The sequence below is a fragment of the Centruroides vittatus genome, unplaced genomic scaffold (genome assembly GCF_030686945.1).
Source record: "Centruroides vittatus isolate TY-2023 unplaced genomic scaffold, ASM3068694v2 contig_388, whole genome shotgun sequence".
NCBI lineage: Eukaryota > Metazoa > Arthropoda > Arachnida > Scorpiones > Buthidae > Centruroides > Centruroides vittatus.
The window spans coordinates 1,908,653-1,924,780 of record NW_027122204.1 but is presented as its reverse complement, the minus strand read 5'-3'; the positions used below and the strand labels follow the sequence as shown (position 1 = coordinate 1,924,780).

At 22.9% G+C, this 16,128-nt stretch overlaps 1 protein-coding gene across 7 annotated transcripts in view; it reads right to left on the bottom strand.

The window, feature by feature from the left end:
* The window catches only part of LOC136975804 (forkhead box protein P1-like), a 77,145-nt gene that overhangs the window by 3,584 nt on the left and 57,433 nt on the right, over positions 1-16,128 (bottom strand). For 5 of the 7 annotated variants that reach the window (XM_067270942.1, XM_067270947.1, XM_067270944.1 and 2 more), the window contains exons 10-14: positions 13,677-13,753; positions 13,493-13,594; positions 6,976-7,139; positions 4,167-4,290; positions 3,005-3,216 (exon numbers count right to left, since the gene is read on the bottom strand). In XM_067270942.1, the coding sequence (XP_067127043.1) occupies positions 3,005-3,216; positions 4,167-4,290; positions 6,976-7,139; positions 13,493-13,594; positions 13,677-13,753 (679 nt within the window). Of the gene's footprint in view, positions 1-3,004; positions 3,217-4,166; positions 4,291-6,975; positions 7,140-7,502; positions 7,637-13,492; positions 13,595-13,676; positions 13,754-16,128 lie in introns of all 7 variants that reach the window. The other 2 variants (XM_067270948.1, XM_067270949.1) reach the window with 1 other exon arrangement.

Below are 16,128 nucleotides of genomic sequence, written 5' to 3'. Positions count from 1 at the left end.
TGTGATTCAATCCAAAATCCTCGAGAGCAGTAAGATGATACCTTAACAACCTCAGTTATCTGCCCAGCGGTTTAATTATCTACTTTTTCTTTTAATTAATTTTCATGCAGAATGGCACTTATTTCAGTGACTTTAAAGCATCCCTAAACATAATTCCATTGAAATCCCACAAACACAGATATCCATACCAAAGTCGAATACAAATCCATGCTCTAACAAAGTCAAAATAACACCTTAGCACATTCATCTACCAAACCAGCACTTATAAATTCTTTAACAGTATAATATAGAGATAATAACTTTATAACCATATAATATTAAAAATTTATTCCCAAATTAATAAATATATGTTGAAATCAAAATGTAATACATTTAATATGTATTTTAAACATAAATACATTTCTATCAAGAAATATTCACATAAGAAGAATGTTATATAAAATCATTATGTAAATTGAAAAATTTGACAGTTGTGATTTAATTATTATTTTCCATATGTATTTTAATAACTATATTATACATAAAATCAAATAAAATATATTTATTATGTAGTATATATTATGCTTCCGTACACTTCATTTCTGATGATGATATAAGTAATTACAGATATTGTTATCAAAATTAACATATCAAAAGTTTTATAGGTAGATTTTAACTACTGAATAATCAAATTCTGACTATAATAAATAATCGTTTTTTAAGATAAATATACATCTTCAAGCTTATTTCTATGCTTTCAGTCTCATCAAGTGGTGAGTAGCATGCAATCAATAACAGTTATCATTATCATTCGTAACCAATGCATTAAACATTAAACATTAACTGTTTAATTACTTGTTCACAATACAGAAGTATTTCTTATTTATGTGCAGACTTCCAGAGGAAGCAAAAGAAGCAAATTTCCCTCAGGCTGCAAGGAAGTAGGGTTGCCTATGTAATGCCAATAAATAAAAAAACAGTATTTGAAAAATATTTAAAAACTAAATTTTATATTTTATAAAATTACTGGGAGTGAAAAAAATTATATAAGTGTATTGGTTTCATATTTTTCCTTTTGTTTTTATTTACATTTTTACTTTAATATAATAATTTCATTTGCTGTAAGGCCTCCAGTTTTGCTCCATGTCCCTGTTACCCCCTGGGCAGCCTTAGTTGTTAAAAACAGCAGCAGGTAAGCAATACTGAATGAATTAAATATTAATTAATAATAAATCTTCAAATTATATATTATTTAATTGTTTTAACATGTGCGTTTAAAGTGAGAATCCATAAAACCAGAATTTCCACTAGTTGTAGTTTTAATTATTTACTCTGCTTATTGTTTTCAGCACAGACAAGTCCCAAAGTGATTACAATAAAGCAGATTCTATTGTATATGAAATAAATTTGTTTTTAGGACATGTTCTTTTATAATTTAATTAATGAAAAGTGAAGATCCAAGTTTTGTCTTAAAGATTAGGAGAATTTGCATCATGAAATATATTAATATTTATTTAACTTGTCACTTAATGTTATCAAAAGAAAAACATTTTTGTTAAGAAAAAATGCATTTAAATTAGTAATTCAATTAATTAAACTTGTTTATTGTTTTCAAAATTCAAACATTATAAAAGCAACAAGGATAATGTTATTTAAATACCATTTTCCAGTGTTAAAATGTAAATAATGAGACAATAAAATAAACTATTCAATACACAGTTTAAATATTTTCTTTATTACATAATTAATTTCTTCAAGATCATAAACAGAAAAGATTCATTTCAATGTTTCATTGTTTACTTTTTAATACTACAAGACATCATACTTAAAGATCAAAATTACTGTATATGTCTTGTAAAATTGCAAGATCTTGTAACTCTAAAACATTGAGTACAATTTCATTGTATCTCAATAAAATAAATTAATAATAATAATAATTTTTTTTTTCAATTTTCAGTTGTTAGGATTACAGTTGTTTTAATTTGTTTATGCAGTAGCAAATTAAGCAAATTAAACAACTGTAACCTCCAAAATTATCATTTACATATTTTCATTTTCGTACTGAAAATAGTGAAAAGTAGAGATAAAATTGAAAAGTCTTTATAAAAGTTAAAAAGACATATAAAAAATGTATTTAATTATTATAAACAAGGAAATATATTCTTAAATCCCAAATGTAAAAAATAGTGTCCTCTATCAAGAAAGATAATTTTTCCTAATTATAATGTCATTTTCTGCATGATTGAACAACAGTTAATTTTCGTAATAATGCAATTAAAATTCTATATTTCATGGTTCTTATTATCAAACTGAAACTTAATCTTTCCTATTGTATTAAAAAATATATTATTCCTTCTAATGGTTATAATTTATAAATATTATTATGAATTTTATGTGCATATATTAACTTTAAAAATAACTGTTAACTATTTTAGTTTTTTTACTATTCATTTATTCTGAAGTTGAGCTAGATTATATTTGAAGTAATTAAGGGTATTAAGTTTCAACTTTGTAACTAAGTTCGTTATTGTTTTAAAAATTGGTTATGAACTATTGTGAGTCGCATTTAGTTTCTAAAAAAAAAAAAGGTTTTGAAAATTTAATATTTATTTTAAACTGTTTCTTTAGAGCAGTTTTATAATAATTCACAAAATAATTCAACATGCCAAGAAATAAATAAGTTTAATTAACAGATTCTCATCTGTTAAAGTAACTAATGTAAATATGATTTAAGTAGCGTAATTGTAGAAAACAAATAAATAATGTATTAAATTGTAATGATACAGTTTTATATCATTATAGACTGTTATCATATTTAAAAGAATTATATTTTCCTAAATTAAAAAGTTTAAGCTGGAATAAAATTGTATAAAAATATAACAAAGGATTAAATTGTACCTTTCACAAAACAATGAAACATGCGATTTATAAAGCATAATATTTAATTAAGTCAAATTCAATATTATTTAGTTTATAGAAAAAAATTATATATCAATCGACTTATTGCAGTAATGGTTTTACTTACATAGTGCCAGTAGAACTGGTTATACTTTGACTGACCACATCTACCATGAATCTTTCTGTATCATTTAATATACCTATAGACCCAGAAAACGATGGTGCTGTGGTATTTGGCGTGGATGTAGGAGTTGGAGTAGATGATGGAGTTTTTGATGTCATGTTGTTGCTAACCATGGATGGGTTCAGGAAGGAAAGATTGTTTTCAGCTAAAGCTGCCTGTTAAGAAAATATCAATATTTAAAGATTTTACATATAAGGTTATTAATTTCATTTTAATATATTTGAAAACATAATATATATATTAAATTTATAATATTTCTTAAGTATTTTGGTACGGGTAAAGTCCCTCTTTAAAATGTATGTAAAATGAACTTGTATCATTTTTTTTCTCCAGCTGTGCATACAATATTTGTTAAGTGCATTAATTACGTTATATTTCTATTATTTTTTATATCAAATATTTTGCTTACTTATATATATAAAAAATTAATTTTTGACTGTATTTTTGAAATAAATTGAGCAGACAATTTTTAATAAAATTCATTTTTGAATTATTGCCAATTTTTCAAATTTGTATATAATAATCAATATTTTTCGATTTATTTTTAGAATTTCTCATAAGATATGGTTACAACACTATTTAAATCTGTAAAGAACTCTTAAAGTGTGAATTTCACTAAAAATATTGGATTGATGTTTGGTGTTCTTATTTTAAAAAAATGAATTTTGTGTACAACATTTTTTGTATTTTTTTTTAAAGTTATAATTTTTTAAAACCAAAATTTAATTATTGAAAAGTGAACAATGGAAGATTTTAAAATAAATTTTGTAAATTTTATTTTTTTTTTAAATTTTTATTAAATTTTAGCTCTTGTGTTCAAAATTGTTTATTTTTATAATGATACTTAATGTTTAAGGAATTATGAAGGTCATCTCAATCAACACAACACATTCTGTTATTCTGCAATCTATTTTTGGTTTGAATTTAATAGTCTTTGTTAAAGTTAAATTATTTTTCATCACAATAATGTCTTCTTTTAATGATAAATCTATTTATCTTATCAAATATAAAAAAATATTCAAAAAAAAATTTATTTTCCAGAATATTTATATATAATCTATATTTTATTTTTTTAAATTGTTATCTTATACATTTTTAAACTTACTTGTAATGACGCATTCAAACTTTCACCATATAGGCCAGGACTTTGTTGCAATGGCGGACTTCTTATCTGTCCTTGTGACTGGCCCTGAACTAATGATGGAGTTTGAGATGAAAGCTGTAAACCACTGAAAACACATATATAAATTATAGCTTATTTATGTTGCAAATTTAATTTTCATAGTAAACGAAGAAAAAAAAAAGTTGTTAAGATATCTTATAGCATTTTAGTAAAACTAATATACTTTGTTATTTACATAGAGAAACATTCTATAAATTTTTAATCACTTTCTTAAATGATATTTTTTATCATTTTAACAATATAATTAGAGTTAAAATATTTACTTTTTACATTAGAAAGATAATATATATCATATTTGAAGTGTTAAATATTTACCAAATGTTAAAAAACAAACTGAATGTAATAAAATTTTATTAAATCAGGGAATATTTCGGTTTTTATCATAAATAATCAAGAATTTTTATTCCCATTGTATAATTAAGAATATTTATGCTGTTTTTCACATACTTTTTTGCCTTATAAACAAACACATGGTAAATCTATCCAATTTAATATTAGTTTAAAATGTCATTTCTTAAAAATAATATATTTTTTAAACAAAAAAAATTATTATTATTAGATTACAATTGGTCATATCGGTTATAATCTGCAGCATAATCAAACATATCAATTTCAAATAATATATTTATTTATTCGGTGTGCATTAAAATTTATCACTTTTAAAAATGTTGAGGATGTTATCAGATATTATTCTTAAAGTAAAAAATATTTGGAATAATTATTAAATGTTGTTTATGTTTGCACTGAAATAATTGTATTGCTTTAATTAAAAATTTATAAATCTGATTAATTTTAATAAGTAAAATAATGCTATTAATATTCGATCACTTTTTACAAATTGGTTTTCAAATTAATTTTCTTGACTCTTTGTTTAAAAACTGAATAAACAATTTTTACTTTAGACCTATAAATAAAAAGTAAATGCATTTATTATTATTTTTAAAATGTAACACTTCAATATGATTAACTTTAATTGGTTTAATTAAAGTAAATAACTAGTGTAACTTTTACAATTCATTTTAAATGAGATCTTATTTTGAAATAAAATTTGTAAAGTTTAAGCATCAAGATTAAGTTCTAAATTGGATATTTTATTTTAATTATTCAATGTTTCATAAACATATTATTAAATATAAAATTTTCAAAGTATAAAGTTGTTATTATTATATATTATCTTGTAAAATTATATGTAATCATTATTTTGTATGTATAATTGAATAAAATTATAATATTCAATACGAATACTTAAAATTTTGCAAGAATATATATTCTCTATACTATATCATTATATATGCTATATTCAGAGGAAGACTGTCATATCTATAAAATCAAAATGCATAGAGAAAATGGCATCAAATATTTAATCATTCATAAACATTTTTGAAAATTTTTAATGCTTTATCATCACCAGCTAGATGACTGAAGCACTTAAGGCTGCTTTCCATTCTGGGTGACCTAAAATTGAAACCAGGCAGTGATGAAAACCCCAGGAATTTTTCAGGGGATGGTCTTTCCCTGATAGGTCAGGTCCAGTCCCTCACTCAGCCATCCCTTCGGAGGCATGGCTGAACCCATGATGGACCCAAAAAAAGCAATCTTAATGCCCACAGGGTAGGAAGAATAAAAGAAAAGTGTTGCATCTTCAGAGACAATTAATGAAAACAAACTTTTTTATGTTAACTATATCTAAAACTAGTTTACACTTACTGTACAATTTCCAACACACTGAGTACTCAATCACAAACGTTTTTATTCAGAGGCTCTCTTCAAGTGAAATAACAAGTGTTATAACTCTAGTTATTTCACCTGAAGATGGCCTCTGAACAATACCAAAAATGTTTGTGATGGAGTACTCAATGTGCTGGAAGTTGTATTGTAAGCATAGACTAGTTAGTATATAATAGATTTCAGCTTCTGGGATGTTTTTATAAATTATATCCAAAAGTGGTGCATTAAAATGTGTAGAAATCCAAAAAGTTTATTTTTAAAACAATGCTGCTATTTCATTTTCAAAATAAATTATAATAGAAACCAAAAAATATTGTAAAAAGTAAATTTTATCTGAATAATATTAAATGTTTAAGATAATTTTGTATATTTTAATTTTGATAACTTTTTCATTTTCATAGATTCAATGAAAGATAAAAATGAGGTACTGTACATTGAAAAATCAATAAATACAACTCACTTAAAACATTGCATATAAATCAAGATCTCATTTAAAATTATAAATAAAAATATTCAGCAGGTTTATGTCATTGTTATTTAAAATATATTTTTAATACTTCTGTAAAAAATTACACTCAATTAATAACTATTTTAAATAAAATCTTTATATTTATTTTTTAAAATATTTTTAACTAATTACATTATAATAATTTTTCACATAAAATAATTATTGCATGGCAAATTGTCTTTATTTAATGATAATCAAGTACACAATTAAAAAAATGTCACTACTTTGCAGCTATCTCTACATATTTCTAATCTACATTTAATTCTAATTAGCCAAAAGAAATTAAAAGTTAGAACTATTATTTTTGCTACATGTCATGCATTTTTATTATTATTATTATATATATATATATTTCTTAATATTATAAAATATTTATTCACATAAAATACATTGAATAATAAATAACAAATATTAATAATCATGCAAAAATGCAGCAAGCCATAGAGCCAAGCACAGCCAGACACAAGGTGATAGATAAAAGAAAGGCAGGCTTACTGTGTGGATAGGATGAGGTCAGACTCGGGGGATTTTCGGGGCCGACCACGGCTCAAGTGACGCCGCTTTACAAACTCATGGTCATCCACCATCCAGTAGGAGCCAAAGTCATCCTCATACCTCACAAAGCACTTATGTAGAGACAGATTGGTGCGAATTGCATTCTGTGCAGAGAAAGGATGGGGTGGAGAGGGAGTCATGGGACGGGTGCACACAAATTTGCCATGGGAACAACATAAGCAAAGTAGAATGACCATTCCAAAAGAGTAAAGAATTATATACCAGAAAAGCAGGGTCAAGACATATATAAAAATATATAACAATGCCATAAAACAGCAGAAAACATTCAAGCAACAGCAGAAATTTAAAAAAGTATTAAAAAATGAAATATTAAATATGAAATTTATGAGTGCATCCCAAAGGTAAGTAGGAGTGTAGGTAATGGGAAGGTGGGGAAGAAAAAGAGAGAAAAAGAAATAAGTATCACAAAGTGCACCACTCACAGAAACACAACACAAATAACATACCCTGAAATTCGGTCCTGGAGACGTTGGGGGCGACGTTTGTAGAATTCAAGCTCGTCAACAGTCCAGACTGCCCCCTTTACATTCTCAACACGAGTAAAACATTTGTGTAGACTTAGGTTGTGCCGAACTGCATTCTACCAAGGTAATGGAAAGGAAGTATGTAGATCTTTAAAACTGTCCCTAACAATATACCTGTCTGTTTTTAGGGTCTTTGAGGATGTAGCCAATAAATGAATTTTTTTAACTCATTAAATTTTTCCTAATATTTCAAATTTGATAAAACTTCCTTTCGTAATTTCTAACAAAAGTCGATTAAGGTTTCCCCTTACAATGTTTGTCTGTTTACAATAAGATTTAATTTATGACCACTATTATATTAACAACCTCTTCATTTATTAATATTTTTAGAATTGAGCACTATTTATATTTCTCTAATTTTAACATAAATTTTAAATCTTTTTTATTGAATCATTTTAATGATATATTTCATAATAAATTATCTACAACAAAATTTTCAATTACGGATTATCAAATTAAGAATTTATAAAATTATACTAATGAAATGTATTTATAAAAATAAATAAATTCATTTTTTTGTAATCTATTCAAATTTATTTCAGTTGGTTTTGTATATAAATAACTAGTGCCATAACTAGGCAGGTGCAACAGGTGCACAGGGTGTGGAAGAAAGAGGGCCTCAAAATGGAACTGACAAAAAATTGTCAAATATACTGTTATAATATTTTTGTTTATAAATACAAGTGGATGATTTAGTATATTTCTTACATACACAAAAACTGTTTATAAACGATTGTTTTATCATCATCATTATTCCCACCCGAAAATAAAACCTTGCAGAGGAAAGATAAAAAGCTAGTTATGACGTTGATGATAACATTCCCTCTAAATAAAATATGAATTATCTAAAAATTGCATTTATTTTCATAATTCTTTGTTTCTGATTACCATAACTTATATAAAGTGTTCATACAGTAATTATCAAGATTTAAAATGATACTGCTTGTATATGTTTTCCAAGAACTTATTTAAATTTGTATATGGAAATAAATGGCCATAAATACAAATCTTATTGTATTTAAAATGGGTTAAATAATTCATGTATGTATTTTTTGAGAAAAATTTACGTTTAATTATTTATTGTTTCTTTTTTTTGCAATTATCTTATTATAGATTTTATTCAGCTAAGTTAAATGTAGATTTATCAGTTCGGAAATGATCTGTATTTCATCAGCAGTTCAACAAAAGGCAAATAGATTTTTATTACTTTTTACACATCTTTTTTATCGTTAGTGTTAATACGTCATAGTGTGTCATTCTACAGTGCTTGAAGTTGTATATATATATATATATATTTATAATATTTGAGAAGTATATACACCAATATTGGAAACTGTCTGATCCATTCAAGCTTGATTAAATTGTGTGAATTGTATGGAATTAAAATCAATGGATTTGAAAACTATTTACAGCTAAATTACAGATATTAAACAATTTAAGTGATTTGCAGTAACATCTGTATATAATGCTGCAGTGCATTCTAATGCACACGATCACATATTTTTCAAATCCAATTATTTTAAAATATCACCTTTAAAAAAAAATTGAAAATGTTTCAATTGGTTCATTGCTTGATAACAGCTTATTGTCAGCACAACTTCATAAATTTTGTCACCGGAATGTGTCAGTGAATTCATAATGGAAAATTCTCTTATAAAATGTATACCTCTTACAACATCTTATAATTTGTACAGTACATCTGATGACAATAAAGATGAGATATTTTTAAAACTACAAATTCTGTTTTATATATTTTATTATTTTTTAAAATGATATAAACAATTAAAACTAGATATTTGCTCATATTACTACTTTTTTCCATTAAATATTAATTAAAGGATTTCATTATTATAGTAAGCAATTTCTCCATTGAAAGAAAAAAATGCTGAATAGATATTTAAAATAGAGAGAATTACATTGGTGTATTTTATGTCTTAATTTATATTTAAACAAGTATTTTTGAAGAAAAAGCTGTCTATTCAACAACAAAACTAATAAAATTGCCAGCTATACATTTGAAATAAGATTACAAATAACCTCAGTAAAAAAAATTCTGAAATAATAAAATCATAAGACATAATTGCTTATTCTTGTAAATAAATTAACATATAACATGCGTATTAGATCTTAAAGATAAATTATTTGTGTAGAATTTTTACAGTAAACCATCACTGAGAGATTTAATAAAGCAAATACTTTTCAGATAAATCTGGAAGTTGAGATAATGATACAATTTAACATATATGCTTCATATTTGAAAATAATTAAGTTATTGGATATTTTACTTCTTTATTAGAATATAATATTTGTAATGACATGTGAAAAGTTTTAATTATTATACTTTTATTCTAAACAGTCAAAAATTTAATACTTTGTTCTTCCCTTTGAAGTAATTGATAACCGTTAAGATCTTTACAGGAATCACAAACAAGAACCAAAAAAATGCTGAACAAAGAATCTGATGGAGAAGGCAACAAAATTAATTGAACAATACAATAAAATGTCCTGCAATGAATTCTTTCATACAAAGGTAATGTGAATGAGGTCAAAATAAAGTAATACAGGTAATGAGTATGTTTTGTTCCTTTAATAATATTTTATCTCAGACAAAACCTAAACTAAGAGCAGTCACTTTATATAATCTTGGCAGTTAAGTTGAAATCTTTGATCCAATTCAGATTAAACTTTAACATTAATCGGGTTTAAAATACTTATTTTAATGCAGCTTGATTTTATCGTAAGTTGAAAATACATGATTCTTTATATTAAATTTAAATACTAATATCTCATCTTTATTAATTTAAAATGGATATTTTGCAATATTTTCACCATATTAAAAATACAAAAGAAAGTAATGACTTTTAAATAAACAATAATTTATTAAGTATTTTTTTCCAACTATAAATAAAATATAATAATTATTAAAAAATGAAAAAAAAGTTAAAGCAGTATTTATAAGAATGAATATTTTAAATCAATTAAGAATATAAATATTTATTTTATAAAGTTTATCAAAAACTGGTTGCTTTAATAAATGTTGATAAATTTTTAATTTGATGTTAAACAAATACTGTAATTTAAATGTATTTTCAATAAAGGAAAAAAAGTATAATTAATTTTTTAAAAATAGCAATTTCATTTTCGAAGTATAAACAAATAAAAATTCCAAAATGTCCATTTTAAGTAAATCATCAGAATTTTAACAAAATTAAAATCATTCAACACAAATAATAAATTATTAAAAATTAATTTAGTAAGCATAAACTTAGTTCTTTCTAAAACAGTGCTTAAATTCTCCATAAAAATTTAATTAGCAATTATATTTTAAATCAATTATTAAACTTTTTATTTCAAATTCAATTTACTTCATAAGGTTTATGCTTAATAATGGAGTTTTTACAAATAGAGTAGAACTTCTCTAACTTGTGAAATATTAAAAAAAAAAAAATTATTTCAGCTTAAAAGAATTAGTCTTTTATTTTTATTAACATTTTAACAAAAACATATTGAAAAAATAGCATTATAAAAATAATTTTACAGTAATAAAATAAAATTAATAGATAAGTAAGCTATTAAAACAATTATTAACCGAATGCCTATAAAACTTGTGATTATATGAATTGGTTACAAAACATTAACATAGCAATAAATACTAAACTGAATCAATACATGTAGTTTTTGATAGAGACCACTTTTTTTAAATAAAAAATAACATTTAATTATCTGTAGAGTGTTTAAAACTTATTAGTCAAAATTATTATTGCTTATAATATAATTTCTTTTTTCTTAATTTATAAAAATTTCAAATTTAAATTCAAATCTATTACATTAACTTGCAAATTTAATTTTAAATCAAAATATGGAATTTATTTTATAAATCATTACTATTATTTCTAATATTTCTCCATTTGTCAATAATTTCTTAAGAATTGAAAAATTTCAAATTTATGTTATTTCCTAGTTATATATTTTAACTTTAGAAGATCAAGGTTATTTACTTATTTTTTTATCAATAAAAAAGACTGAAATAAACAACTTGTTCTATTAAGTAAGCTGTTGAATACATAAAATTCTAAAGGAATTTTCTATATCCTTTCTAGCTAACTTTTTTGATAGCATCGGAAAGTTTTCATAAATTTACAGAATGTGATGTGAAAGCTTTTGTGAGTAAATAAAAATTCCTAACTATATATTACGGATATAGAAAAATGTTTTGATTATATAGTTTGTTAACGTATTTTATGAAAATAAAGTTTCCTCAGAATTGTTAAATTCTATATTTATAGAGTAAGAATAAGCATAGATGCAGTACATTACTTAATGTAGAATAGATTTAACTAAATTAATGTCATTTTTAATTGTAACTTGTTTTCTATTTAAAATATCTTGCATTCATTTGGGCAAAATCATTACCGTATTTTACGGACTATAAGACGCACCTGAATTTTGGAGACAAGTGCATCTTATAGTCCGTAAAATACGGTATTTATCAATATTTAATGTATATTGATTTATCAATTTCACATTTTCCAATTTTGATTACATTTTTATTTTTAATAGTAATATTTAAAAGCAAACAATATTTACATAGTATTTTAAATAATTTGGCATACTCTTTTTCATACTTATATTTGATATGATTTTCAAGTAAAATATATATTGATAATTTTTTTACGCAACTTTTGGAATATGGAAATAAATATTCAATGATATTTATAGCTTTTAAAAGATTTTTTTCAGTATTTAAAAAATTACTTAATAAACTGGTCGTTTTCTATTGTAAAAGTTATTTCCTATCATCTTTTTAATATAAAAATAATAAAGAAATTACCAAAATAGCTGATCTGTGTTGATTTATTGTCTTTCTAAAAAGTAAGACAATAAATCTGGTTACTGATTTACTGGAAAAACTGATTACTTTATAGTTGCATCCATGTAAAAGAATCCGACTGTTAAATATATGTGCAGTAGGAATGCAAAATTTCTAATTAACACATAATCTTTAATTGGTAATTATTATTACTTAATTGGTATATTTATACTCAAAAAATTTGTTCTAAATATCCAAATGATAAACTTTTGATTAATTGCATAAATAAAAAGTGAAAGCAAACAATAAGTTATTTTATTAATTAATGCAAAATTATTTTAAATTGACACTAAAGAACGTACAATGTGTCCTAAATTTATTTGTTTTCATAAAGCCAAATTATCACCGTGCTGAAAGCTTTTAAAAAATTCATAACTCATAATAAATGTAATTGTGGTCTTAATATTTTCTACAAGTAAACAAATTTGTTTTATTTCTTAAAATAAACAACAATTTTACAAATTTATCAATGATAAATTTTTAATTCACAGTTAAACTTTCTTGTAAAATTTAAATAATTACATAAACAAATTCAACATTTGTATGTTTGTATTTTTTACTTCATTTCAATAATTTGAAATAAAAACAATTTAATTATTATAATTCCAAAGAATGGTTTATAATAAAATCTGATAAAGTTGATATGCTATTATATTAAGTCTGTTTTATATATATATGCAGTAAGAATGCAATATTTCTAATTAAATATTGCATTACTTACTGCATATATTGCTTCTAATTAAATTAAATTTCTTATATATATATTTATTTATTTAACATCATTTATTTTCAGTGAATATAAATAACATTTCAAATAAAATTTTATTTTCTAATAACTATTTTTAAAAATGTTAAAATTATTATAAAATTCAACTGTTAGTGCCAAAAATTAAAATCCAAACTTTTTAATTAAATAACAATGTTTATGTATGTAAGGCATATACATAGCCTATGTTCTGTTTATATTAATTTAAACACTGTTTTAGTGAATTTAAAATCTAACTTATATCTATAATAAAAACTTAGACACCGTTATACCTACCTTCCAAGTGGCAGCATTTCGACGGAAGTAACAAAAAGTATTTTGGAACCAATTGTAAATCTCATTGAGTGTTAACTGTTTATCTGGTGCCTCAATGATGGCCTGAAATTTTAATTTTAAGCAATTTAAATTTCTATAAATAAATTTCAATTATTACATTTTAAAGTAAAATGGTTCGACTTACTTGTCGGATTAAGGAAGCATAAGTAAAAGGTGGCCTCACGTCAGCAGTTCTGTAAAATTCCCGATTCCTTTGAATTTCTAATTTGAAAAAAAAAAAAAAAATGATAATTAAACAATCTAAGTATATTACATACAAGTTTCTATGACTTGAATTTAAAAAAAAAACTTTAATTTAGAATGAAAATTCAAAATAAAATGTTGCCATAGAAAATAAGAAAATAAAAAGTTTATTAATAAATCAATAGATTGTAAATAAGTTATTCTGATTTTTGTTAAATAATAATAATCCTTAAAAAAATGATCCATAATCTGTACAGAATCTGGATAATTCCTATAAAATTAAGGTATTTCGACCAGTTATATATTGAGATTGAGTTTAAAAAATTGAATTTCATGTGTTCTTTAGTTAAATTATGACATTTACATAAAAAATTTATTTAAAAAAATATTGTCATTGTTTTATGATAACATGTTAAAAACTACTATCAAATAAGATAAATTTCATCTTTATAAAAAAATAAATTGTTATCGGCAGTTAGATTTGGTACAAAATTGATCCCAAATAAGATATTTATAATATATAATCAATTTTAACCAATACTGTATGTAAAATATAAAAATGTAAAATATCTGAATAATGATAAATCAATTTAATTCAAGATTTATTTCATGATTAATATCAGTTTTTTTCTTCTCTTAATTAAATTGAAATAAAATTTTTAACTATAAAAAATTTACTATTTTAATTAAATATCATATAAATATCAATCAAATGATGAGGATTTTGTTTCTTACTGCTTTTTATTTTATTTTCTATAAAATATATCTCATTAAATTTTTCTGATATAGAAAATATGATTGAAAAGTTTTCAATTATATTATTCAATATTTTATTTTATAGAACTGTAATGATAAGTGATCGAATTTACAGTAATCATTTTTCATTATATATATATATATATATATATATATATACATATGATGCATATCTGAAAAACAAATAAACTGGATGTAAAAAATATTGCATAAGAGATAATGACTACTACTTCATTCTTTTTATTTCGCTACAGTTTATAATTAATTAATCGTCTGAAAAAAAAGCACATTGATAAATAATTTGCATCATTTCTTTAACATTTGCTTCAATAATGGAAAGAGTGTGTTTTGATTTAATAATTCCATCAAGTTTCTTTTAAAATTCAATGATGAAAATACAATCAATTCTCAAATTCTATTTATAAATTTTATTAAATAATTAAATTAAAAAACTTTAAAATGTTTCAGTTATTATAATTTTCTCTAAATTGCATATTTTCATTGTATTTATGTTGCATTCATTTCTTGAATTGCTGTTTTTATTAATGATTTTTCAAAGCACAAATTTACAAAAAGTTTTATAATTCTAAATCATAAAAATATTATGGATATATTTTTAAATAAATTTATGTATTTTAAATTAAAAACTGACTTTATTTCTTTATAAAAATAACATATTTTGAAAAAAAAAAAAAAAGTACTGATAAAACATTAATGTAAGAACAATGATAATATATCTTAAGTTCATATAAATTATAAATTACATCTAAAAGACATTGTTAAATCAATAAAATAAAATTTAAAAAACCCAAAAACTATTTAAAACTCTTACATTAAAATTTATCAGTTTTTTAAATTGTAATATAAAATGTTTTTAAGAATTAATAAATTCTAATGCTACAATTTTAACTGAGATACTTTTAGAAATTTTGTTATTGTCTTTCATCCAAAGAGGATAAATTTTATTAATAAACTTTTTCTATTTTTTAAATACAATTAAAATTCAAGAAATGTAAAAGACAGTTTATGCGCTTCATCTTCTGTACTTTATTTTACAATGTGATAGTCCAAAGATGAAGCCCAGAAGCTTCAAATGTATATTGGTAATCATTAGCTGACTCCTTCAAGAGAATTAGATACATTTTTTTAATATAAATTTAAAATATGGAGTCAATATGTTTGTCAGTGTTTAAAATAAAATTCAGCGTGTTTTTAAAACAAACTGATCCAAATCAAGATGCATTTACGTTAAGCGTAAAATACATTCGTGTGTTCATATGTTTAGACAACTGTTCTGTCACCTCTACATGAAATAAACACTATACAGCTATTTAATTAATTGTTATCAACTAATTCTCTAATTTATTATTATTAACAGTAATTTTCATTTAATATAAATTTGAAATTTCATATTAATAAAAATATGTATAGATTAATGCTTTCAAGTTCATACTTCTGAATTTCTAACAAAAAGTAAAGATAATTAGGAAATAGCATTTGGTATAATTGCTTTTCACAAACATTAAAAAAGGAAGAACTAAAAAGTAATGTTAAAATGAAAACTTTTACAATATTTTGAGTTCATTTTATCAAACAAATTATTCATTTGTTTGTCGAAAGAATTCAGCGAATGTTTC